Genomic DNA, 24,956 nt, shown 5'->3' on the forward strand with positions numbered 1-24,956 from the left:
CAGTACAGTAAGGACAGAACTCCTATAATACTATGTCTTTTCTTGTTTTATTTTGTTTTTTATTATTTCCATCTTCAAAGTCAACCAGTAAGAACTTTAAAGATGAGGTGGAGTGTGCAAATGATAAGGTCGATAACCTGAGAGAATGCTGGCCATGTAAGCACTCCAAGCATTACAGTCTTTTAGTAATCAACTGTACCAAGACACCAGCCCTATCAACATTTTATAGTAATTTAAAGTGGGAAAATTATCTATGTTGAACTCAAATACCAAGAAACTGGGCAGTATTCGTGGACAAGTGGCAATACTCACCCTAACAGGTTTAAACAGGATAAATTCTGTATCTTTATTGGATAAGTACAGTGACATGCTTCTCAATGTCAACGGTAGCTTTGTTTTTATCGTCTTGTAGGCACTTGACACTAGGTCATGGACTTTGACTAGGAAGAAGTTAACTTTCAGTTACTGACACAAACAAAAAGAATGGCAACGTGCATTTCACTTCAAAAGGAAAAACAAAAACAAAAAAGGGTCTTGCACAGTTCAGTTTCATTCCCCTTGCTTATTTTATCTTGTAATTTTCAGCCAGAAGTCTCCCATCACTCTAACTAAAACTTTAATAAAAGAACAAAGGAAGCAAAATAAGACCAAAGGTGCCAAAACTTCTGGCTAACCAGAAGGGGATATGGAACAAAAGTACTTTCTTTATAGGTTTAATGCTTCTTAATTGTTCTGTTCTGCCTTGTTAAACTATGAATTCTGCCTTCACGGGAGTAAGATTTTAACCCTCACTGGGTTATGTGTATAATTTTTTAAGAAGGATTTTAAAAGAAGCCCCATATACATAATCCTCCTCCTCCTCCTCCATCTCCCGAGGAATAAAGCTGCTTGCAAAGAATTCTTAGAGCTTGTGTGCCCAATGATCCTATAACTAGGCTGATATCGATGATATGGTCAGAACATTTTTTAAATTAACGCCAAGAGGTACTATGCTAGTACTGCTATATCTGAATGAAATTTCCTTACTTAAAGAGCAATATAACTTGCTCAAATGAGAAGAGATCTAGTTGACAATCACAGCTACTGACACAGTCACAATGGAACATGACACACCAAGTATTCTAAGATAACTAGGCTTCCAGTCTAAGGAAAAATCATCTCTGCTTTGAAAGGAGAATCTTGTCATAGGGAAAAGAACATTATTTCAATTATACATCAAGCCCTTGGGCACAGCTACACTAAATATGGTTATTTACCAGTTTCTAGCCGATTTTAAGGAAAAAAATGTTTACTGCACCCAAGTCACATGTACTTCCATAGAATTCAGCTCACAAATCAAAGGCCAGAAGACTAATTTTCCCAAATGAACACTATATCCAACTAGAAACCATGGCTAAAAGTAGCAATTAATCCAAAGATTGTTAGACCTGCTTCAGGGCAATGCTGAATTCTGTATAAATAAAACAGGTTCTTGATTATGAGAAGTCAGTTTTCACCATAGCCACAAATGCCTTAGAACCCCCATACTACAGGAAAGAAACCTATTGGCCAAGCACTCTAATTCTGTTTTTAAATTTGTAACCTAAGAACTACTTCAGTTTTTCAACAGTTATACCAATTAAAAATTTTTAAACGTTACAGTCAATAGCAGCTACATAAATGCCTTCATTACAGTAAGAAAAAGTCCTGGGGGCAGCTAGGCGGCGCAGTGGATAAAGCACCAGCCTTGGATTCAGGAGGACCTGAGTTCAAATCTGACCTCAGACACTTGACACTAGCTGTGTGACCCTGGGAAAGTCACTTAACTCCCATTGCCCTGCACAAAAAAATTTTTAAAAAAGAAAAGAAAAAAAAGAAAGAAAAAGTCCTATATACCAGATACCACCAATTTAGTCCCTATTGGCTAGTTGTTGTTCAGTTGTTTTCAGTCATGTCTGACTCTTCATGACGCCATTTCTGGTTTCCTTGGCAAAGATACTGGAGTGGTTTGCTATTTCCTTCTCCAGCTCACTTTACAGATGAGGAAACTGAGGCAAACAGGGTCAAATGACTTGCTCAGGGTCACACAACTAATAAGTGTCTGAGGCCAGATTTGAACTCACATAGACGTCTTCCTGACTCTAAGGCCCAGCACTCTATCCACTACACCAGTCCCTGTTGGCATCATCACCTAATTTGCCCCCCCTTAGAAATAATGTTGGTAATTCTCTTTAGTCACGCAATTAACTTAAAACATTCACCTGCTTCAACAATGCAAAACTAACTATGGGGACTCATATTTTCAAAGACAGAAAGAAGTCCTCATGGCTCTAATCCTCCTTCCCCATGCTCACTTCTAAATAAAAGCAGGTCTGACAAGTGTGTCACCCACCTTTGGACATGGACTATCAGCTATGATACCTTATATAAAGTGGCTTCCAAACCTCTGAGTTAAAAGATTTGTAGCTAGTTATGTGAACTTTAAAAAAAAACCCTCATAACTGTATTTGAATATAATTCATTTCCTTTTTATTTTGTGCATTAAAAATGGTATCCTGAGAAGAGGTCTTGCCACAATTGTCCATGACACAAAGGTTAAGAATCTCGGCTTGTAGGGGGCAGCTAGGTGGCACAGTGGATAAAGTACCGGCCCTGGATTCAGAAGTACCTGAGTTCAAATTCTGCCTCAGACACTTAACACTTACTAGCTGTGTGACCCTGGGCAAGTCACTTAACCCCCACTGCCCCGCCAAAAAAAAAAAAAAAAGAATCTCGGCTTGTGAATGAAGAAGGCAGATGTAAAGCATCCTCAAGAGTCTGAACCATTGTTAAAGCACTTCACATCCCATAAAACTAGGGGAAACCAGTTTGGTTAGGTTTGTTTCTAGCAATTGACAAAAGCCTCACTTCTACTGCCACAATTCCCATCTGAGCTCCAGAGGGTCCCCATCACTTCTGGGCATGCTCCTTTGCTTCTCTATAGTGCCTGGGTCAACAATCTAGTCAAGCCAAAGGGGCCTGCTCAGAAGACACTGACGATCATTTGTGTTCAAAAGACAGCAATGGGACAAAATCAATAGAGGTCAAGATCTGGTTAAAACAAAACTAACTCACAACATCTGATTACCTAATATGTCTAAGATCCCTTCAAACTCTTATTATTATATATCACTCAAATCACTTTATATACGAAGTCAACCCTACTCCTAAATTGGTAGCAAATCAATTAAGTATATGTTACATGTAAATACATATACACACACACACACACACACACACACACACACACTTTCTTCTTTATTCAGTAACCAAAAGAAAATAATTCCAAAAAGCTAAACAGTACACAAATAATAGTTGATACCAGTCTATCCTCCCATAAAAGAATCATACAAGTCCAAACACTTAGTCTCATTGCCTCTGAGTGGAACTATTACAATTTCCTATCTAACTAATCTCTCTCTAATTCATTCTAATCACTGCTGCCACAACAGTCATACTTGAAACTTTCAGTTCCTCACTGCCTACCAAAGTCCAGAATCCTTAACTTGGTATTTCAGTGCCTTAACAATCTGGTTGAAATTACTTTCCTTGCCTTACCCCTCATTACTCCTCTTCACTCTCTATTCTCCAAGTCAATCTGTCATTTCCTAAACGTGGCCTATATTTGCTTCCCTCTAAATTCTTTGCTGATGCTTGTTCTCTAGGCATGGGATATATTATTACCCACTCATCTCCAACGAGGGCCAGGCTCAAATGCCATCTCCTCCATGCGGCCTGCCCTGAGCCCTCCCTTCCTTTCAACTGTTATGGCATCTCATTTGTACCTCTCTTACAACATTCACATTCTGCTTTGCATTAAATTTATTACTTCACATCTTAGTCCTGCGAAGTCCCCTCGACGTCTACTTAGTACTACAGTAACAGTAGCAAGGTGGTAGAAGCAGAAGGTATTAAGAATAAACATTAGCTTGGCTGTTATTACTTGATATTTGAGAATCTCATCCAATGACAAATAGAGAAAGAGTAATAATAATAATAACATTTACATGATGCATTATGGTTGGCAAAGAGCTTTACAAATAGTATTTCATCTGATCCTCACCATCACCCTGGGAAGGAGGTGCAGTTATTATGCCCGTTTTACAGATGAGGAAACTGAGGCAGGCAGAGGTTAAGTGCATTGCCCAGGGTCACACAGGTATTAAGTGTCTGAGGCTGGATTGGAATTCAGGCCCAGCACTCCATCCACTATGCCTCCTCACTGTCTCCAGAAAGAGAGGATGTAAAGCACAGCACTCTTAACAGTGTTGTCATCAAGGAAATCAGAAGACAGAAGGAAATGATAGTTAAACAGAAGGATGGCAAACAAAGAAACTGGCAATGGCGCTCTTATAGTGTGTGTCCCAAGGCAACAACTTCTCATGGTATATTTGGTCGTAATAAAAGCTAGTATGTATATAGCACGTGACATATCTTGTGACATCTGATCATTTGACACTGCAACACTCCTAAGTATTTGCAAAAAAACCTAACACAAAAATAACTGCAGCTTATGGGCCAACATCTGTTGTAGGCTATGAAAAAGAGAAATCCTATGAAGAAATTCATAGAGAAATTCTATGAATAAGTCAATGAGGACTTGCAAGTTAAATCGATGCTTGCTTTGATATTGGTTATTTCAATATAAAGATGAACATAAGGAGAGTTAGTGGAAAATACTTGAAAATATGGTTTAGAAGTAAGAAAAGAGAGAAAGCTAAAGACCTGTGGATGCCACAGTACTGTCACCCTATATATTTAAAATACTCCATCAATTGAAAAAATAAAATAAAATACTCCACCAATTGATCAATGAGCATTTATTAAGCGTTTACTAGTGTCAGACACTACACTAAGCACTGAAGATACAAAGAAAAGACAAAACAGCCTTTGCCCTCCAGAAGTTTACTTTCCAATGAGGGAGACAATATATACATCAATAGGTACATATACAAGATACATCTAGAGGAGACAAAAGTCAGCCTTAGAGGAGCAGGCTTTCAAAGCTGGGAGGAGGTGTGCAGGGGTGTGCTGGGAGAGGCTTTCCAGCAGAAAATGGCATCTGAGCTGAATACCGAAGAAAGGAAAGCATTTTAGACAAGGGGACAATGAGTAACAGATGTCAGAGGGGAGCATTGTGTATAAGGATCAGGAGGTAGGCTGGTATGGCTCAACCACAGACTGAAAGTAACAGAGTCATGTCTAAGAAACCTGGAATGAAAGGGAAAGGCCAGGTTGTAAAAAGCTTCAAATGCCAAAGAGAGAATTAGTTTAAAATCCTGGAGGGAGCCATTAGACATGATTAAGGAAGAAAAGGACATGGTCAGACCTGTGCTTTAGGAAAATCACATTAATGTACATGTGGAACATAGGCTGGAGTGAAGAAAGTTGGAAGGAACCAAGCATGGTAAACAACAAATAATTTTTTAAAAGAAATTTATTATATTTCAGAAGACAGTAAACTATTCATTTCTAAAATCAGTAGAGAAAAAAACAGAACAAAATTCAGGAAAAGATGTAACACACTATCTGAACACTCTAATTGGATCTAAACAAGTTGTTGACACTGAAAAGTGGGAAAGAACAAAACACTGATAACCATACCTTAAGAAAATCTAAACAATGTACATTAATGGCCATAATGAAGAGTCCAAGAGAGAGACTAGAAACTCCCTCAGACAAAAAGTGCTCATCTCCAGAGTAAGCTGAGAGAGAAAGCATCCAAGAGCAATACCAGTTTAATATATAAACATGGTGGTAAAATCTTCCACAGAAGAAAACTGGCAGTTTATGCACAGAATCATCCCATAAACACTGAGATGCAGTAGAAGGGAAAGGAAGTTTAAAGAAAGTTCACAAAAACCTACCTAAAGGGTCACCCCAAGAGCATTTGAAGGTGGAACTGGAAGGGAGACAAAAATAGAGGGGAACTGGTAATGATCACAAAGACTTTTTAAAAAAATTCTGGGGGCAGCTAGGTGGCGCAGTAGATAAAGCATCGGTCCTGGATTCAGGAGGACCCAAGTTCAAATCCAGCCTCAGACACTTGACACATACTAGCTGTGTGACCCTGGGCAAGTCACTTAACCCCCATTGCCCCACAAAAAAAAAAAAATCTTCTCACTATTCAAAGCAATGGAGGGGTTCCATTGAGCCTGGAACCTAACACTTCTGGAGATGATGCCTGAGGATGAGGAAATGGTACTGAGGAAACAAAGACAGAAAAGCAGCTGAATAATGCCACTTTACACAGAGAAGATGATCTTTAAGGATCAAATCTAAAAGTAATTAAAAAGTAATTAAAAAATAATTAATTATGCCAAAGGCATGGGGGGAAACAACTCAGACTTTAATATTATCAACTAAAAAAGTGACAAGAGAACAGCAATACCTATCAATCCATGTGCCTACTTTCCTATCTATAGAAAATTTTAATTAAAATAATCTGTATATGCACCCTTGATGTAAAACTCAGATGGGAACACAGGCGATCCCCAACAATGTTCTAGAATAAATCTTATCTTTATAGTTACACAACTGACTAAAAGGTACAGAAAACACAAAATCCTATCTTGCTTATAGCTTGACTCTAAAAAACCATATGATTCAGAAGAATAAACCATAATCTTAAAGGCTCCTCCTCAACAAGACATCTCCCAGGTATAAGTAAAAAATATACTGGATTCCTTGAAAGATGTATAACATAGTTAACTTTGTTTGATGGTCCTCTGGTCAGTAATATCAATCAAGGCACAGAGAGATTCCTTTCCAATGGTAAGATCATCTAGAGGCTCCTGTTTGTAAATTACATTGTATTTAGATCATCAAACCCTGTAACTCTTCAGACTCATAAATGAGATCCATAATCACTCAAAAGAATCTAACTAACCACATAGAAAAAACCAAGTGGGCAGAAAAAGTCCAGATTATGCTATGCAGTTAGATGAACAATCTACAGACTCTAAAAATGGTATAGTTAGTTGGGCTTGGAATTGAACAGATCAAGGAGAACAGGATGGGTTGTTTTGTTTGGAAATTGCCCGGTTCTTTTTTTTTTTTAATGAGGCAATTGGGGTTAAGTGACTTGCCCAGGGTCACACAGCTAGTAAGTGTTAAATGTCTGAGTACTCAAGTACTCCTGACTCCAGGGCCGGTGCTCTATCCACTGCACCATCTAGCTGCCCCCCGGTTCTTTTTAATAAAGAAAGGAAATAACCCCAAGTTTCTTTTTGAAATAAAGGCCCACCTTTTAACACCAACATTTTAACAGTGATATTGTGTGGCTGAATCACTGCATACTAGTCAATGAAGAAATGAAATTGGGGATTTCCAAAAGGAAATGGAGAAAAACATGGTGGGTAGTAGTGGGTCACAACAATTTGCCCAAAGAGCTTAATCCCCACACAGTCCTAGAACCTGAACAAATATACCCAAGAATTCTATTAGTGGTCCCCAAGAGAACATTGAGGATTGGCATTCAACCACTGCAGTTTGACTATAAAAAAATGGAAAGCCCATACCTCTCCCTGACAGGCATTTGTATAATGCAAACACGTTCAATACTAAGAGGCAGAAAAAATAATTTATTGTGCTTGTGAAAAACACTATAATTTTAAAGGCAGAGCAAGAGGAAGCAGGGGCTATGAGCTGGGTCTGAAAGAAAGCAATGAAGTACCTAAGCAATCTGCTTAGGGAAAGGCAAAAATCTAACTGCAATAACTTGTGATTCTGTGACAAGATACATATCTACTGCATCTATCTTCTGCCTAAGCTGGGTGAGCTGTTCCATCATTTCTCTAATATATCCAATATGAAATGGACAACAACAGTTCCCATAATACAATAGGTTGGGCTTATTACCCTCAGTCACCCCCCAAGGCATTCTGGAAGACTAAAAACCTATTGGCAACACAAGAGTATCCCTTGGATCCAATTCTGGAGCTCAACATAACCACATCCTTTTGTTCTGCACCCTGCAGATTTTGGAAGATTATGCTGGTTGATGGCTAGCACTTTTATGACTGACCATATTTTTATGAGCAACCATAGTCACCATCCACAGATAGAAAAATAAAGAAGGCAATCCTCCTATTGGATCTGCTCTTAACATATAAGAGCCACAGGGACCTATTTTTGCATTCTCTGAGGAAGGTAAGGGAGGTGGAACCCACTGCACATCAACAATGACAACCAACGTCAAAGCTGCAAACACCCAAGCTGTTAGAACTGAGTTTCCAGTCACACCCTTGCATTAAGAATTCTCCTTTCATTTCTCAATGTCCGGTGGGAAGGTGAGCCTTGGGATGAGCAAGCTGAGATTTTTCCTCTTCTTCTTGCTCTCATCCCCCTCTTGAACAGCCAGACCTTACCAGAAGTAAAATCTGTCATGGCTTATTTGGAGGAAAGAGTGTAGAAACCATCACCTGGTTTGACACCTTGTATTTTCTGAACATGAAAGGTGAAACTGCTACGATAAACCATTTTAGGGAAATGCAAAAATATAGCACAAAGGGTGGCGCTGTGGTTTACAACAACTGGTACCTGCTAGCCATCCCCACCTCTGCTGGTATACTGCTACATTCAAAAAAGAGCAAAACCTGAATGAGGTGTGCATGGAACAAAGGCATCGGTCAACAGACACCAAGGAAAGAAATATTGAAATACAACACCATGTCCAAAGAAGACTGTGGCTGAAACCCAATTGGCAAATATTTATGATTACCTACATTCAAGGGTCCATAAGTAATATGTAAATTGTAAGAGCAGAGAGACCTATTTCTTTTCCTTTTGTATCCCAAACACCTAACATAAGGCCTTGTACATGGTAATCAAGTCAACAAACACTTATTAAGCTCATGTAAGCCTACGTGCAAGGCACTTAAATATTTTAATTAAAATGATCTGAAAACAGGGTACTGATGTTGTATATGAATCTTGTGATTCATTGCTGTTTTCTCCACCCCAGTCAAAAAAAAACCCCAACCAAACTCTATTCCCTCCTTTTTAGAGGCTGGAGAAGTCAAGACTTCTATGTCAAACTCTTGAGTAGATGAACTTCACAAGAATTCGACTGTCTTGTCTAGGTGCAGACCATTCCATACCAATCCATTTCCCTTCTGCTGCCCCCAATCCCAGTTAGTCAGTCTAGACACAACAGTTCCAAGCAGCACGTCCATAATGCTTCCTCCCAAACCCACAGCCCATTTTCATTAATCTTCCTCCTCTACGGGTCCATTCCAACCTATTTCTATCTCTAGGGCCATTTCACCAGGTCCCATGGGACTACTCTGTTCTCAAATTTCCCCTAAAAGCTCAAACACAACTTCTGGGAGATTCTTTTTCATGCACAGTTTGGCCTCGGGGAGCACTAAGGTCTCTTCCAACTCTAAAACTCTATGATATCTCCTCATTCTTTCTCAATGAAATTCTCCCCTGAAGATACCACATCCCTTGCAACTCTCTCTGCTGGTAAGTCATTCAGCCCCTGACTCTTCACCACTCACAGGAGCAGGAGGAGAGATGGGCAGACTTTTTATTCCTCACTGTCCCTTCTAAACCACTCTTCTATTACCATCCCTCTCCATAACATTTCCTCTTTTGAAACCCATTTGATTTATACCATCCTCTCCCTACCTTTTTTCCCCTGACATCTACCAACTTCCATAGACCATTCCCAACTTTCTCAACGACTTTAACAAGCGCTTCAGTTTTCTACTCTCCTCAATCCCCTGCCCTTTTGCTCAAGTCCTTCCAATAGTCTCAATGACAACCTCTCTAAAAATCTGATTACACAATTCTTATTTACTCTACTTCAACATCTCTCCTGCTTGCAGCCTCTCTCCTCTCTACTTCTCCCCTCCATTCATTCCCCACCTGGACTACGATGACAGTCTCTTAGCAATCTTCACACCTCAACTGCCTAACTCCTTTAATCCATCCTTAATGTCAAGGCCAAAATCATCTTCATTAGATGGAGATCTCATGTCAGACATCTACTAACCTATTTTTCAATGTTTCTCTATTGCCTACCCAGTATAGTGAGAGCTCCTCTGCTTGGCATCCAAGCCCTTCCATAGGGTCAGGTAGGTGATGCAGTGCATAGAGAGGCACTGACCCTGAAATTGGGAGGACCTGAGTTCAAATCTTACCTCAGACACTTACTAGCTCTGTGACCCTGGGCAACTCACAACCTTAATTGCCTTAAACATCCAGGGCCATCTCCAGTTGTCCTGATATATATTTTGCCACTGGACCCAGATGGCTCGGGAGGAGAGAGTGAGGTACAGCCCTCCCTCATTTAAATCCAATTTATTGCAAGTCATGACATCATGGTCCTCTTCGAGATCAAAGGACAAACAACAACAAGCCCTTCCGTAATCTCGATCCAGCCTGCCCTTCCAGCCTTATTACATACTATTCCCTACCATACATTCTACACATTAGCAAAATCTGTCCATTCTGCCCCTTCCCCTTTGAACACATACTCTGCTGTTCCTGTGTCTCTGTTCATCCTATTTCCTACATCTAAAATTTACCTTTGCAACCTCCCATCGATGAATTCCTACATATAAAAAATAAATGCTTTTAATTTTTAAAAAATCCCTCCTTCTCACTTAAAGCCCATTTGTTCAAATGCAACTTCCCCTAGGAATCTTTCCTTGTAGCCCCTTGAAAACAACATTTCACCTTGGGCCCCACACAGCACTTTGGTATGCAACTACCCACCATGTCTATTTTATCTTGTGTATCACAGTTACCTATGTTCCTTTTTTTATCTTACTGTAAGCTCCATGAATACAGGGACTACAGCCTGCTTTGCATTATAACAATGCTTAATAAATAGTTCTTGAGGTTATAGGATTTCAATATCATGGGGGGAGAAAAAGTAAGCTTTTAATATGCTTCCACATTGTCCAACACTTATATTTTCATTTTTACTGTCTAAAGGATGGCACCTCACAAGTTGAGAACAAACACTAACAAATATCCTAATTTGTCAATGACAATTATTGCTTGCATTTGTACTGTGTTACTGTTTTAAAAAAAACAAAACCACTTCCCTTACAGCAACTCTATGAAGTAGCTAATGTCAGCAATATTATATCCCCATAAGGGATAATGAAGGAAAAGCTATTTGCAAAGGTCTTGATTCCAAGTCTATGGCTGCCTCTCAATCAATACATTTTAAAACTAGAATAAAAAAGTAGCAAAGATGCTTTTTAAAAAAAAAAAGGTTTAAAAACGATCTAGCCTTACATTAAATACTGGAAATCTAATAAATGCTTTCTATCTAAAGCATGTAATTCATGTGGAAATGCCCTTAAAGGCATTATTTTTTTTAAAAACCACTAAAGTGATCAAAAGCATGTCAAATATTTAAAATATCTCCAAAACAATGCAACAATGTTTAGTTGGGGCTACAACTAAAAAAAAAGCCAATAATTTAAAATTATGTGAAAACCCTACTAAGGTTATGTGAATTGATCATTAGGCAAACTGGCTTGGGACATAGTATTTAAATTACTGTAAAACAGTCCAACAGACTGTAAAAAAAAGTTTTCACCCAAACTGCTTTTCATCTTTATTGTATTTTTGTAGGGAAGTTTTTGTTCTTTATTCTTTGGGATGCTTGTTGACATTAAAAGACTTTTCTCAACTAACCTGCATTGGAGGAAACTCAATCAGAAATATAGTATTTCATATAGTAGTACCTTAGAGAAAGGCAGGAAAACTATATGCATAGACCCAGTGCTATATAAATGCAAATTAACCCACAGACTCAAAAGAAAACCCAAGTGGTAAAATCTGAATACCTGGTTGTGCCCAAGGCTGCTGAGAGAGAGTATACTTGGGACCTCCCTGATTGGCCATTGTTTTTAATGCTGAAACCTAGTGAAGGAGACAAAAAGAAGAAAGTTTTTATTTCACTGACAACCAATTAAACCAGTATTGTTCTCAAAGGATAGATAACACTTTGACAACACCATTAAAATATAACAAGAAACAAATATGCAGCTCTAAAAAATGATATCTTGTTTTCTATTCCTTTAGAACTAATAAAATCCTTAGCAAAACTTCTTCTGTGATTTTTTTTTTGGGGGGGGGATTATTTTAAATACACAGTTCTTAGATGGTGTTATTTTACAGTAACAAATATCTGTCCTGGAGGAATTGATCTGAATTAGTATTACTCTCATAAACAATTCAGGAAAGACCAAAACAAAGTCAAACAGAGCCATAAAAAGAACAACAGACTAAAGAGGAGAGCCAGCACTCTCTGTCATTAGGAAAGCTTCATCCCAAGAAGCCAGAAGCAGTGGGGATGCTCTGAATGCTTCAAGGATATATTTTTCTTCTTCCACATGGAAACAATTTCCCTAGCAAGCCACAAGACATTTGAGCAGCCTAAAAAAAAAGAGTACTTGATTAGCCCCAGCCAGAGGTATAAATTAAATAAGCATGAACATTTATTTGTGAAAACTTTTATTGGGCCAAGCCAATATATGCTGACAAATAAAATTTTTCTTTAATAGCACAGAGAAAGTAAGCAAAGAAAATATGCTTGACTACTGGGGAAGCACTATGCTTAAAAACAAACTATATATAAGCTTTAGATAACAGGCACAAATAAAGCTTAACCTGAACCACTAATTGCCTGAGAACCACTGCCATGATCCCAAAGAGTCAACTAAAAAGCTTGCCAAAAATCAGTTATAAAAAAGCACTTGTGGAGAAAGATGGTTCTTCATCTGTAGTTTTTACCTGTTGGTTGCATCTTCTATTTGACTGTATGAGGGAAGACTGTTTACAACTCAAGTGCTTTTAACAAGTATTTTTACTAGGAAAAATATTTTTGTAAAAACATGTCACTGATTCATAGTGTACTCATTCAAAATCTGTCATCTGGAACAAGGTGGAATTTACTTAAGAAAAGAGAGATTATTAAGCAAATAAACAAAATTTCAGAGTATTAAACCTAATTGGAAATAAGTATCATTAAAGACTGGTTATGTTAGTTGTTGGATTGAAAATCAATGTTGGTCAATACTAGATTATTCTATCTACAAAGTCGCTCTGACAAAAGGAAATTCTACCTTACCTTGGTGACTCAGATTTTTTTTTTTAATCCAACCACTTCAAACACTTCAGTAATTCATGCTGCCCTTTCCTACAAGAGGCCTAAATTAGTGATGTTTCACTGTAAGTCAACATCAAGTCAACAAGTATTTATTCAGCTCCTATTGTAAGGCACCTTACTGTGCCAAGCACTGGGAACACAAAGAAAGCCAAAAAACAGTCTCTGTGAGCTCTCCTTTGAGTCCAATGAGGAGACAACATGCAAATAACTAGGTACAAACAAAATACCCACAGGAAAAATTACAGGTAATCTCAGAAGGAAGGAACTAAGATTAAGGAGGATGGGGAAAGGCTTCTTTCAGAAAAGGGGACTTGAGTAGGAACCTGAAGGAAGCCCAGGAAGCGAGGAAGTGGAAATGAAGAGAAAGAATTCTGGTACGGAGAGCAACCAGTGAAAACGATGCTTAGTCAATGGATGGGAGCGTGGCATTCCAGAAAGAGCCAAAAGATCAGTGTCACTGGATTAAAGAGTATTTAGGGGGAATTAAGGCATAATAAGAATACTGGAGGGTTAGGAATGAAGAGTTTTAGAAGCCAAAAAGAGGTTTTTCTATCTGATCCTAGAAACAATATGGAATCAATGGAGTTGACAGACTAGGTGACATGGTTAGGCTTGGGCTTTAAAAAGATAAATTTGAAAGTTGTGTGGAAGACAGACTGGAGGGGGTAAAGACTTGAGGCAGGGAGACCAACCAGCAGTTCAGGAGTGAGGTAATGGGGACCTGAACCAGGATAATGTCATTGTCAAAACAGAGAAGAGGGAGGCTAACAAGAGATGTTAGGAAGATAGAGGAGAGAGCTTTTGGCAACAAACTAGATATGAGGAGGGTAAAAGTGAAAAATCCAGGATGACAACTAGGTTGCAAGTCCAGTGACTGGGACAGAAATATCCCAACCTTACCTTATGGTTTGTTTATTTCAAGCTATAAAATACAATAAAATTTCTGTATAACAATAAAATGTTGGACACTTCTTGAAGTCTGTTTTCAAGAGATTTGAGTGTATCATAATTAGCCAATAAGTACACAGACTTCCTGGGAGTCAGAGTGGGGGAAAATTCCAAAACTATAATAAATAATCTCTGCTATTTCTTTTCTGGTTTTTCCAAGAAGAACCAGCAAGAGTATTCATTAAATAAAATAAAGAACAATGGCTAAGGCAGAAGTTCTCTTCTTCAATCAAGTGGGTTACTATGTAATACTGAATAATAAGCATTAGGTTTTCCATCTGTGAAATGAAAAGTGTACCTGCCAAATGATAGTGAATGGAAGGACAAAGATTCACACCAAAGATTTCTTTTCTTCTTCTTCTTTTTTTTGGGGGGGGAGGGGCAGGGCAATTAGGGTTAAGTGACTTGCCCAGGGTCACACAGGTAGTGACAAATGTCTGAGGCCGGATTTGAACTCAGGTCTTCCTGAATCCAGTCCCAGTGTTTTATCCACTGCACCACTTAGCTGCCCCAACACCAAAGATTTCTAAACACACACTATGTCTCTAGTCTCTAAGTACCATACTCTATGCATTAAACTATGGTGGTTCATACTAAAAGCTCCTACTTAAAGGAAAATCAATTTGAACTTAAGGTGACAAGATGAAGACATATGCTAAGGATACTTATGTCCAGCATCATCTGACTTTTTTCTTTTTTTGCTGGGCAATTGGGGTTAAGTGACTTGCCCAGGGTCACACAGCTAGTAAGTGTTGAGTGTCTGAGGCCGGATTTGAACTCAGGTCCTCCTGACTCCAGGGCCGGTGCTCTATCCACTGCGCCACCTAGCTGCTCCTCATCTGACATTTTTTAATGCACACTCAAATAAGTGATGAAATGTGCTTCTTTTACTTACCAAAACCTAGCTCAGAACTCTATTTCTTTTGTAATCATTCATAGCAAAAGTAAAGCACAGTTCTTTTAAAATATCAATCGTGTCAGAAGAGACACAAGCCTTTCATTTTTGCAAATAAAAAAAGCTTTTCAGTTCACATTTATGGGAAGTCCTTTGAAAGATGGATAGCTTTGTTGATTTCTAAAAACAAATGCTCTAGCTGTCAGGAAAATGTGAAAGCTGATTTTAAATCTTTCATTATTTTTCTCTGTAGTGCATTACTTTAACATTTGTCATGTAGAAATAAAATTTGCAGGAAAAAAATACAAAGAAATGTCACACAAACTCTGGTGATGAGTTATATAACATAACTATCTTTTATTAAGCAAAGTTGTTTATTGGCCAATAGCAAAAAAAAAAAATGGGGGGGGCAGGGCAATGAGGGTTAAGTGACTTGCTCAAGGTCACACAGCTAGTAAGTGTCAAGTGTCTGAGTCTGGATTTGAAATCAGGTCCTCCTGAATTCAGGGCCGGTGTTGTATCTACTGTGCCACCTAGCTGCCCCCCCCCCCCCGCAAAAAAAATTTTAATGCACACAGTTAAACTCAGCACAATATAGCAATGACACTTTGTAATAAAAACTATACTACTAAGTATTCTTAGTAAGAACACAATGAATATGATATTATAAGAGTGGTTAGGGGAGAGGGCAAGGAGAAAATAGTCTGGGGCCAAGGCAGCAGAAGATAGGTAAAGTCAAATGAAAAAGAGTCCAAATGTTGGGAGAAACCACGGCTCCATGTTTTCATAACTCCAACCTACAGTCGGTGAGGGAGGATTAGAATAGCACTGAGGGAAGTAAGCACGGCTGAGGTTCAGCTGAGGTGCAGTGTGATCTAGGGAGAAGTAAGTTGTAATAGCACAGAACTGAATTAAAGATTCCCTACATGTACAACTCTATTTTACACTAACATTTTCAGGTATCCAGAGCCTTCCCAAATAGCTATAATGGCTGTAGCTTCATTCGGTTGATGCTAAGGCCTCTTTCTCAACTAAATGAATCAATGAATTCACACTTTTAAATCTGTTCATTTCTTTTTTTTTTTTTTAATTTTTTGGGGGGGTGGGGCAATGAGGGTTAAGTGACTTGCCCAGGGTCACACAGCTAGTAAGTGTCAAGTGTCTGAAGCCAGATTTGAACTCAGGTCCTCCTGAATCCAGGGCTGGTGCTTTATCCACTACACCACCTAGCTGCACCCCCTGTTCATTTCTAAAATGCTATAGAACATCATCCTTGAATCTTGGGTTTCAATAATATCAACAAATACTCATTTCAGAAGTGTCATCTTACTCCATAAGACACCTAAAGGGTTTTTTTCTTTATCAGGCCAAAATTAAACCTAACCCTAAAACTATGGAATGCTAATCAATAACACTGGCTACCAGTCAGGATTAACATAGATGGACTGCAAAAAATGTGCCCGATGTGGTTCTATGCTGACTCAGTATGAAAATAACTCCAGTGAAAATTGTATTTCCTACATCAGAGTTTTAAATGCTTCTGATACTACTTTATCATCAAAAGTGACACAAAACAATATAGTTGGAAACTCTTCATCTGCTATACAAAGGAATACCTCTAATTTGGTTACCCAAAATCAAAATGTTTGTTGAAACCAACTAACTGGTAAAGCACCACCAGAGATCAGCAAATTCTTTGATTGTTACTCCTTGGACACTTCTGTTATCAAGCTAATGGCTTTTTTTTTTAAACTGAAGGCTCCCTAGAAGTTGGGTGAATATGGCAACAGTCACATGCAGTCACCCACAGTTTTATACGATGCATCTGTTCTTTAGTTGCTTCATGTGTTAATGTCTTGGCTCTCCAATTAGACTAAAAATTCTTTGGCAGCAAGACCATGTCTGACTTCTTCCATTATCCCCAAATTAACTAAGTACAGTTCTATGTATAATACACTGCATTTATACGGCACTGCAAGGTTTATAAAGCACTTCTGAAATATTCTTTCATCTGATCCTCAAGACAACCATATCTACTATGCATGTAATAATTCTTTAATAAATGTTTGCTGAATAGAAGTTAATACCTAGATTTTTAAAAATACTTTTTTGATGTGATCAAAAATCCCAAATGAGATTTTAAAAAACAAACCAACTGATTACATAGAAAAGTATCAAAACAGCTATGATCTAACAGTGTACTGATCAACAGTAGCTCATATGTTAATTCTAAATATGAAGTCTAGTTTAAATACATACACTTAATGTGTTACTATAGTTATTAGTATATAGAATATTTGTGTCTTGGTATAAAGTCTTCTATCTCAATTATCCAAGCCAAATGGAAAGGAAGAGTGACAGTGTCTAGCAATGTCCCAAAGTGGGATGAGATGGGCTGACTCAGGCAAAAGGCTCTAACAGAAACTGGATCATCGCTTTATCGAGGATACGGTACAGAGAATTTCTAGTCAGATATGGATTAGACTATATGACTTCTGAATTCCCTTCCAATCCAATTTTGTGAGTCTTCAATGTATAGAACTTGCAAACCACCACCCCATTAAAAGTTATAAGAAGCTCGATCCTCAGGGGAAAAGCTGAAATCCTGCTCCAAATCACTTTACCCTGCAATTTCAGTGAGAAGGGACTTCGAAAGTCAAATTACACGGGAATCTACTCTACAACATCCCTGACAAGTGACTGTCCAGCTTCCATCTGAAGACCTCCTTCCAGTGACAGGAAATGCACAACCTTCCAAGGCAACCCATTCCACATTCTGGTGGCTTTAACAACGAAGAAGTTTTTCTTTACATGGATCTTAAATATGATCTTGCACTTAAAGCTCTTACTCTGGTCCTCTGAAGCTGAGCAGAACAAATCTAATCCCTTTTCCCTGTGACAGCCCTTCAAATACTTGAGGACAGTTACCCTGTCCTTCCTAAGTCTTCTCTTCTCCAGCTCCCTGAACAGATCCTCATGAAAAAAGTCCACAGTCAGAGGGAATGACTCCAATAATGGATCCAAAACCACAACATGGATAATAATTGCATACATAACCATGAAAGTGATTGTAATTAGCACAGCTAATTAATACCTGTAGACTTTCCATCAAAATTCTGTAATATCCCACTCTTTGAGACAAAATACTTCAATAATATTATGCTGAGAGAACTACAAGCTGGAGACATCAAAAGCTTGTGGTTCATGATCTTTGACAGCTAAAGGTGTCACAAAAGGATCATCAAATAAAAAGAGATATGAGGGAGATTGAAGATTATTTTTCAATGACAAAAATGCAGCAACATTTATACCTTTGACATGAATTCCTCCAGCTGCTCTATAAACAGCTTGGTCTGCTGCTGAATAAACTGCTCACAAGCTGACTTCAGATGTCGGTCTACATCTTTTTTAGAGTCAAGATAGTGTTCTCTTATCTCAGGAGTACCCTTAAAAAGAAGACAACAATTTCCTTCTATTTTTATGTGCCTAGAAATCACATACATTAAAATGAATGTTGTTTCCCCCCTCAAAATAAAGACTCCTCACCTCCAACAAGAACTCTATTAAGGCATTGTTGCTATTCAGCCTAAAAAATCTTGGAACGGTCATTGGGTTCAGGATTTTAAATGCTGCATCTGTGAAACAAAAGTACCCATGCTATGAACATGTAAGTTTTAGCTAGCACACTTTTGCCATTTCAATGGACAACAAATACTACTCCTTAACACCAACCACGAGGGAAAAAAAGCCAAGTTCAATTTAACCAACTCTACTACAAGGATAGGGATGACACAGACATGAATAATGATTGTGTATTCTTTAAACGTCAGAATTATAAAATAACTACCAATTGCAATTCGATAATTCCTAAATGAAGAAAATGGAATACTGAGTATCTGATTAAAAACCGCATTAATGATACCTCAACTATACAGCTGCCATATTATGACCTTTAGAGGAATTAATCTATAGAGCAAGAATTGGTTTTTTTAAACTGATAAAGAAAAAACTACTTACCCAGCTTCACAGCTACAGACTCTGGCTGGCACAAAAATTTATTCATTTGAAATTGAAGAGAATAAAATTGTATGTCAGCCAGGGAAAAACACCATAAGGACATATTTAACCCTTAACCTCCAGCCTAACTAGAATCTACTCAAAGTACTAAAGGTCTCATTGATGTTCAAATGCAATAAGCTGTAAGAGTTAGTTATGAGAAGTCAAAGGCTTAAAAGATAAGATAGCAAGCAGCACAGAAAGTGACAGAAAGAAAAGACTATTTTTTAGCTTAGCAAAGTTTCAAACTGTGGTTTTTCAGGCACACAACACCACTGTGTCTTTGACACTTCTCTTAATGAAAGAGAATCTCTCTCTGTTGCAGAAAACACTCAGAACAAAACATTAGTAAGTAGCAACTTTGGTTCAATTTTCTCCTTTTTATAGCTTTTATTTACCTAAAAGAATTCTTTCTACAGTAAATAAACTCATATCAACTTGTGCTCTGAGTGTATAAATTTTGTGAAAAATATGCTCCAAGCCAAATTCTGACAAAATTCAGGAATATTAATATTTATTATACCTCAGTGTTAATTAAAGTTAATAATTTGTCATGCAAAGAATAAGAAACAAATAGCAACAATTTACAGGCTAGAAAGAATGGAAGATTGATTAAAACAGTACAAATGTTAATCCTATACTTCGCAATCCCATCAATTAAATCCTTCATGGTAACAGCATTGCTAAAATATCTAACACTCAAAAAAAATAATGTTATTATCTAAGATGATCAATGGGTTGGCTGCAGTGTGAAATCCGGCTATTTGACAGAAATCTGTATAATCATAATAGTAAAGTGAATCCAACCCAACAAACTGTTAAGTACCTATTATGTTTAAGGTACTATTCTAGATGTTGGAGATCCAGAGACAAAATTTAAAGTCTCTGCCCTATAATTCTGAGGTAATGAGGTGATTCAACACAGAGACACTTGAGTTTGGAGAGAGAGCACTAGCAACTTAAGGTCTAAGGAGAGGTTTCTGATTACAAAAGGCAGAAGTGAGGAAGGAGTGCATTCAGTTAGGTGAGAGAGACTGCATGAAGAACACCAAGAAAACACCAAGTGCATGAAGGGATATAATGTGCAATCAACAGAAAAGCCGACAGAAACCAGATTAAGAAGGGCTTTAAATGACGAGCTAATGAGTTTGTGTTATATCCTATAGCAATAGAGGCCAATGAAGACAGAGAGATGCTTTAAGACACGGTCAGAGTTGTACTTTAGGAAGATTACTTTGGTAGCTGCATGGAGGAGGGACTGGAGATGAGAAAGACTGGAAACCAAGAGTTTGATTAAGAGGCTGTTGCAATGATCTAGAAAGATGTGATGAAGGCCTGAACTAGAGTGGTGGATGACCACGTGGAGAGAGTGAGAGAAAGAGGGGGGGAAGGGGAGGGGGAGAGAGAGGGAGAGGGAGAGGGAGAGGGAGAGGGAGAGGGAGAGGGAGAGAGGGAGGGAGAGAGGGAGAGGGAGAGGGAGAGGGAGAGGGAGAGGGAGAGGGAGAGGGAGAGGGAGAGGGAGAGAGGGAGAGGGAGAGAGGGAGAGGGAGAGAGGGAGGGAGAGAGGGAGAGGGAGAGGGAGAGGGAGAGGGAGAGGGAGAGGGAGAGGGAGAGGGAGAGGGAGAGGGAGAGGGGGAGAGGGAGAGGGAGAGGGAGAGGGGGAGAGGGAGAGGGAGAGGGGGAGAGGGAGAGGGAGAGGGAGAGGGGAGAGGGGAGAGGGAGAGGGAGAGGGAGAGGGAGAGGGAGAGGGAGAGGGAGAGGGAGAGGGAGAGGGAGAGGGAGAGGGAGAGGGAGAGGGAGAGGGAGAGGGAGAGGGAGAGGGAGAGGGAGAGGGAGAGGGAGAGGGAGAGGGAGAGGGAGAGGGAGAGGGAGAGGGAGAGGGAGAGGGAGAGGGAGAGGGAGAGGGAGAGGGAGAGAGGGAGAGGGAGAGGGAGAGGGAGAGGGAGAGGGAGAGGGAGAGAGAGAGATTTTATGAAGGGAGAATCAATAAAACTTGGCAAGTGATTGGATATCAAAGGTGTGATAGATAGAGAGCAAAGTAAAAAATGCCTCCAAAGCTACAAATTTAGGTGAATGGAGATAGAGTATGCTTAAGAGAAGGGGGGAAACTCAGAGATAAGAATGTGTTTAGAGGGAAGTTCCTTTCTGTGAGTGCAAATTAGATGAATGTGAGCTTGTTCATCTAGGCTATAGAAACAAAGGGCACCCACTTTATCAGAAAGTAAAGCCATTAAGGGGCAAAAGGAGTATAACAGAACCTTTAATAAATACCACTTTGTCATAACAAAGATGTAGTTATACAACAGATCAAATCATATGCCTAAAATATAACCCCAACCTCCCTCTCCTTTTCTCATCAGATGATCCTACCTTCACTTTGCTAAGATGGAAGCCAGCCACTGTTAACTTCAATATTTATTTAACTTTCTACTATGTATGAGGAACTATGCTATGAATTATGAATATAAAGGGAAAAACAACAAAGCCCCTGCTCTCAAGGACTTTATGCTCCAAAGAAGAGAAAGACCCATGCAACTCTCAGGCTACTGTCTACTCCCTCAGCAGTGTCAAACTTGAAAAGGCCTGAACCAGATTAAAATGTAGCTGGGAAATATTTAGCAAAATTAATTAAAAAAAAAAACAATGAAACATAGATAATGTAAATTTGTGGTTTTCCAAGTCAATGTGAGGTCTGCAGGGATCCATTTCTATTTGAGTTTGACACTCTACATGTTCTATGTTCTCCACTTGGAAGCCTTCACTCATAACCAATTCCTTACAGCTAGAAAGGACTCTTCTCATATTTTCAGTTTTCACCCTCTGACATCTTATCCCATCCTCCAACATCTACCTCCCGGGTCATCTCATCCCAAATCGTCTTCCCAAACCTTTCCAGTTGCAAGTCACCTTTCCTCTGACCTCTTGCAGCAGCCTGTATCTGTTTCATGGGCCTGTCATATGGTACCTACTCACTGTACATCTGTCACACAGTATTGCACACTTACACATGCACTGCATCTCTCTGCTAGATCTCTGCTATGGCCTAGGAAATGGATTGTGGATGAATGAAAGAGTCACTGCCCGCATGACTGAATGGCTGATTCTCTGATGGGAGAATCAGAGCTTCCCACAGAGGGGCCATGTTGCCTCTAAGATTCCGGATCCCCAGCACCACCGCCTCGCCCTGAGCAGAAGCAGGGTAGCCCCTCATCAGGGGCGCTGTGGAGGCTATTCCCAGTCATGCAAAAACCGCATCCTGTGCTCTCAGGCCTCGGCCAACTAAGTTTCTTTAAGTCTCTTCGGTCCACTCTGTGTCTTTTCATATCACTCCTTCCTTCTCATCTCAGAAGAAGGGCTGGTTTTCTTCCTTCCTGAGGCAAACTGTTGTACTTCTGCCCAAGGGCAACTAGATGGCTCAGTAGATAGAGCACTAGACTTGGAGTCAAGGAGACCTCAGCTCACATTAAGCCTCAAAAACTTACTGTGTCACTGAACCTCTGTCTGTCTCAGTTTCCTCAGCTGTGAAGTGGGGACAATAATAGCATCTATCTCACGGGGTTTTGGAAGAACAGATGAGAAGATATTTGTACACCACTGAGCACAGTCCCTGGCATTGAGCAAGTGCTTTATAAATGCTTACTCCCCTCCCTTGATCCTAATTCTGTCTCTTATAGAGCCTTACTCTATCAATTTGTGTCTGGCACAGTGCCTTGCATGTAGTAAAGGCTCAAAAAATGTTTGTTGAGGAATAGAGATAAGCTTATAAAAAGGCTTTAATAACTTAGCAACTTAAATAACTTGCTACCCAAAGAACTTAAATAAGCTGAAAATATAAATATTATAGCATCAAGAAAATTTAAACTGATAAGTTATTAGAGATTTGTGATAGAGCCTTAGCCTATGTCCACAAACCAGTCCTTGACTGTACTGTTCAACAAAAACTGCTGGATAATGACAGAATGACATTGCTCATGCTAGCTATGGAATAAAAGGCTAGCTCTACAGAATGGAATATCCTTGCCAGAGCATTTTCAAATACCAAATCTCATCGGACCCTTACAACAATATTATGAGTTAGGTGACACCGCTGTTATCACCATCTCTACTTTACAGAAGAGAGAAAGTTCTGAGGGGTTTGCCCAAGGAGGCAGAACCAGACCTAGCTCTCCAGGCTCCTCAACCAGTGCTCTTTCCACCGCCTCACACCACCTCAAAAGATTTCCACTGAACTGACCAGTTGATCAATTCAGCCAAACCATCTTTTGGTATTAAGTAGAAAAACAATACAAGAGTTTTCCCCCCGTTTTTCAACTGTCTATGCTGGCATCAACTAAACAGAAATGGTCTGATGTTGTTTCTTTCTAAGAAGATGTTACAGCATACAAGAAGCATTTAGAATATCTGCAGCCCAGATGAGAACAAGCAAGTAATACATTCAGTAAGCATGCGAAAACATTGCAGATGAACATAAAATAAACCTACACCCAAAACTGACATATCTGGACAGGTTAAATCTGCCCAATTATGCCAGCCAGGACAATGAAGTACCTCTAGTTTTCTTAAGGTCCAGGGAAATTTCCTTAATGGTGAATTCAGTGTGGAATGGAGCAATTTGTTCCCGAAGAATCAAAAGATGCTTAATTAAGAAAAGCTGTCCATCGACCTGCGTCTAAATCAAAAGGGGGAAAATGCACAGTATAATAGGTTAAGCAGAAGTACAAAAGCAGAGATCACATGTAGGTAGTAACATTTTAATGTTATTCTCTCCTAGATTTGGAGCCTTAGCCTAAATCTTGTAATTTTGTAGCACCTCTCTGGCTCCCTAAATTCTTTATTGAAAATAATCTGGGAAAATCTTGCCCTCACTCTTATTGAAATCTACACTGCTTAAGTCCTATAATCCAACAGAGCAGGAAAAGAAGCCTGTTAAAAACAAGACAGGGCAGTTAGGTGGCGCAGTGGATAAAGCACCGGCCCTGGAGTCTGGAGTACCTGAGTTCAAATCCAGCCTCAGACACTTAACACTTACTAGCTGTGTGACCCTGGGCAAGTCACTTAACCCCAATTGCCTCACTTAAAAAAAAAACAAGACAATTATTTTCTTGCCCATGAAACAACAAATTTAAAGAGAGCCATTAGCTTTATTTTAAATTTATACTTAAAAAGCAGGCGAGACATGGCATATGTTATATGTGTGTGTAATTTCCAACCACTCCCAACCCCTGGCATGAATTTGAAAACACAGGATGTGATTAGGAAGGCAGGATATCTTCCCAACCTCTGCACCTTGTTTTTCTTTATTTTGTTTGAAGTGTCATCTATTCCCACACAGGGACATTTCCATAAATGTAAAGAGAAGAACTAAAGCTAAAGACTGTGTGTATGTTCCCCACTTTGAATTATCCATCCATGGCAGTGTGATTTTCCACATAACTAAAAGCTTTCTTGAAGTTCCCAGCATCCCTTCCTTCACCTATTCATGGAATTTTGTAGTTCAATTTCATCTTTCAAAGCACAGACCAGATCCTTCAGCGATACATAATTGTAATCTGCTTTTTCTGTAAAGGGAGTCGGTGTACTACTGGTGGTAATCAAGGAGGGATATGAAATTTGGGAGCTAATCTCTAGTGAAACAGCATAACAGAAAGAGTTTATTATCCTCCCTTTATAAGCAATTAGCTCAACTTTCCAGGATTTAGAGTTAACAAAAAAAATTATCCATTTCTCCTCCCCCATCCCACAAACACTTTCAGCACAAAACGAGCTAAGATCCAGCGTTTTCTTTTATGCAATGTCAGGTAACCAGGAAAGTAATCGAGCAATAAGCATTTGTTCATTAAGTTTGGTACATGCCAGACACTGTTCTCAGCACTGGAAATGCTGAGTTTATTTCTTTAAAAT

The 24,956-nt window shown here is 39.1% G+C and overlaps 1 protein-coding gene across 1 annotated transcript in view; it reads right to left on the reverse strand.

Annotated features, from left to right (window-relative positions):
• The window catches only part of COG3 (component of oligomeric golgi complex 3), a 68,447-nt gene that overhangs the window by 4,358 nt on the left and 39,133 nt on the right, over nt 1-24,956 (reverse strand). Inside the window, exons 17-21 of the mRNA XM_043995546.1 lie at nt 23,604-23,724; nt 18,546-18,634; nt 18,311-18,445; nt 11,832-11,907; nt 313-440 (exon numbers count right to left, since the gene is read on the reverse strand). Coding sequence (XP_043851481.1) covers nt 313-440; nt 11,832-11,907; nt 18,311-18,445; nt 18,546-18,634; nt 23,604-23,724 — 549 coding nt within the window. The remainder of the gene's footprint in view (nt 1-312; nt 441-11,831; nt 11,908-18,310; nt 18,446-18,545; nt 18,635-23,603; nt 23,725-24,956) is intronic.

This window comes from Dromiciops gliroides, chromosome 3 (assembly GCF_019393635.1).
Source record: "Dromiciops gliroides isolate mDroGli1 chromosome 3, mDroGli1.pri, whole genome shotgun sequence".
NCBI classification, from domain to species: domain Eukaryota; kingdom Metazoa; phylum Chordata; class Mammalia; order Microbiotheria; family Microbiotheriidae; genus Dromiciops; species Dromiciops gliroides.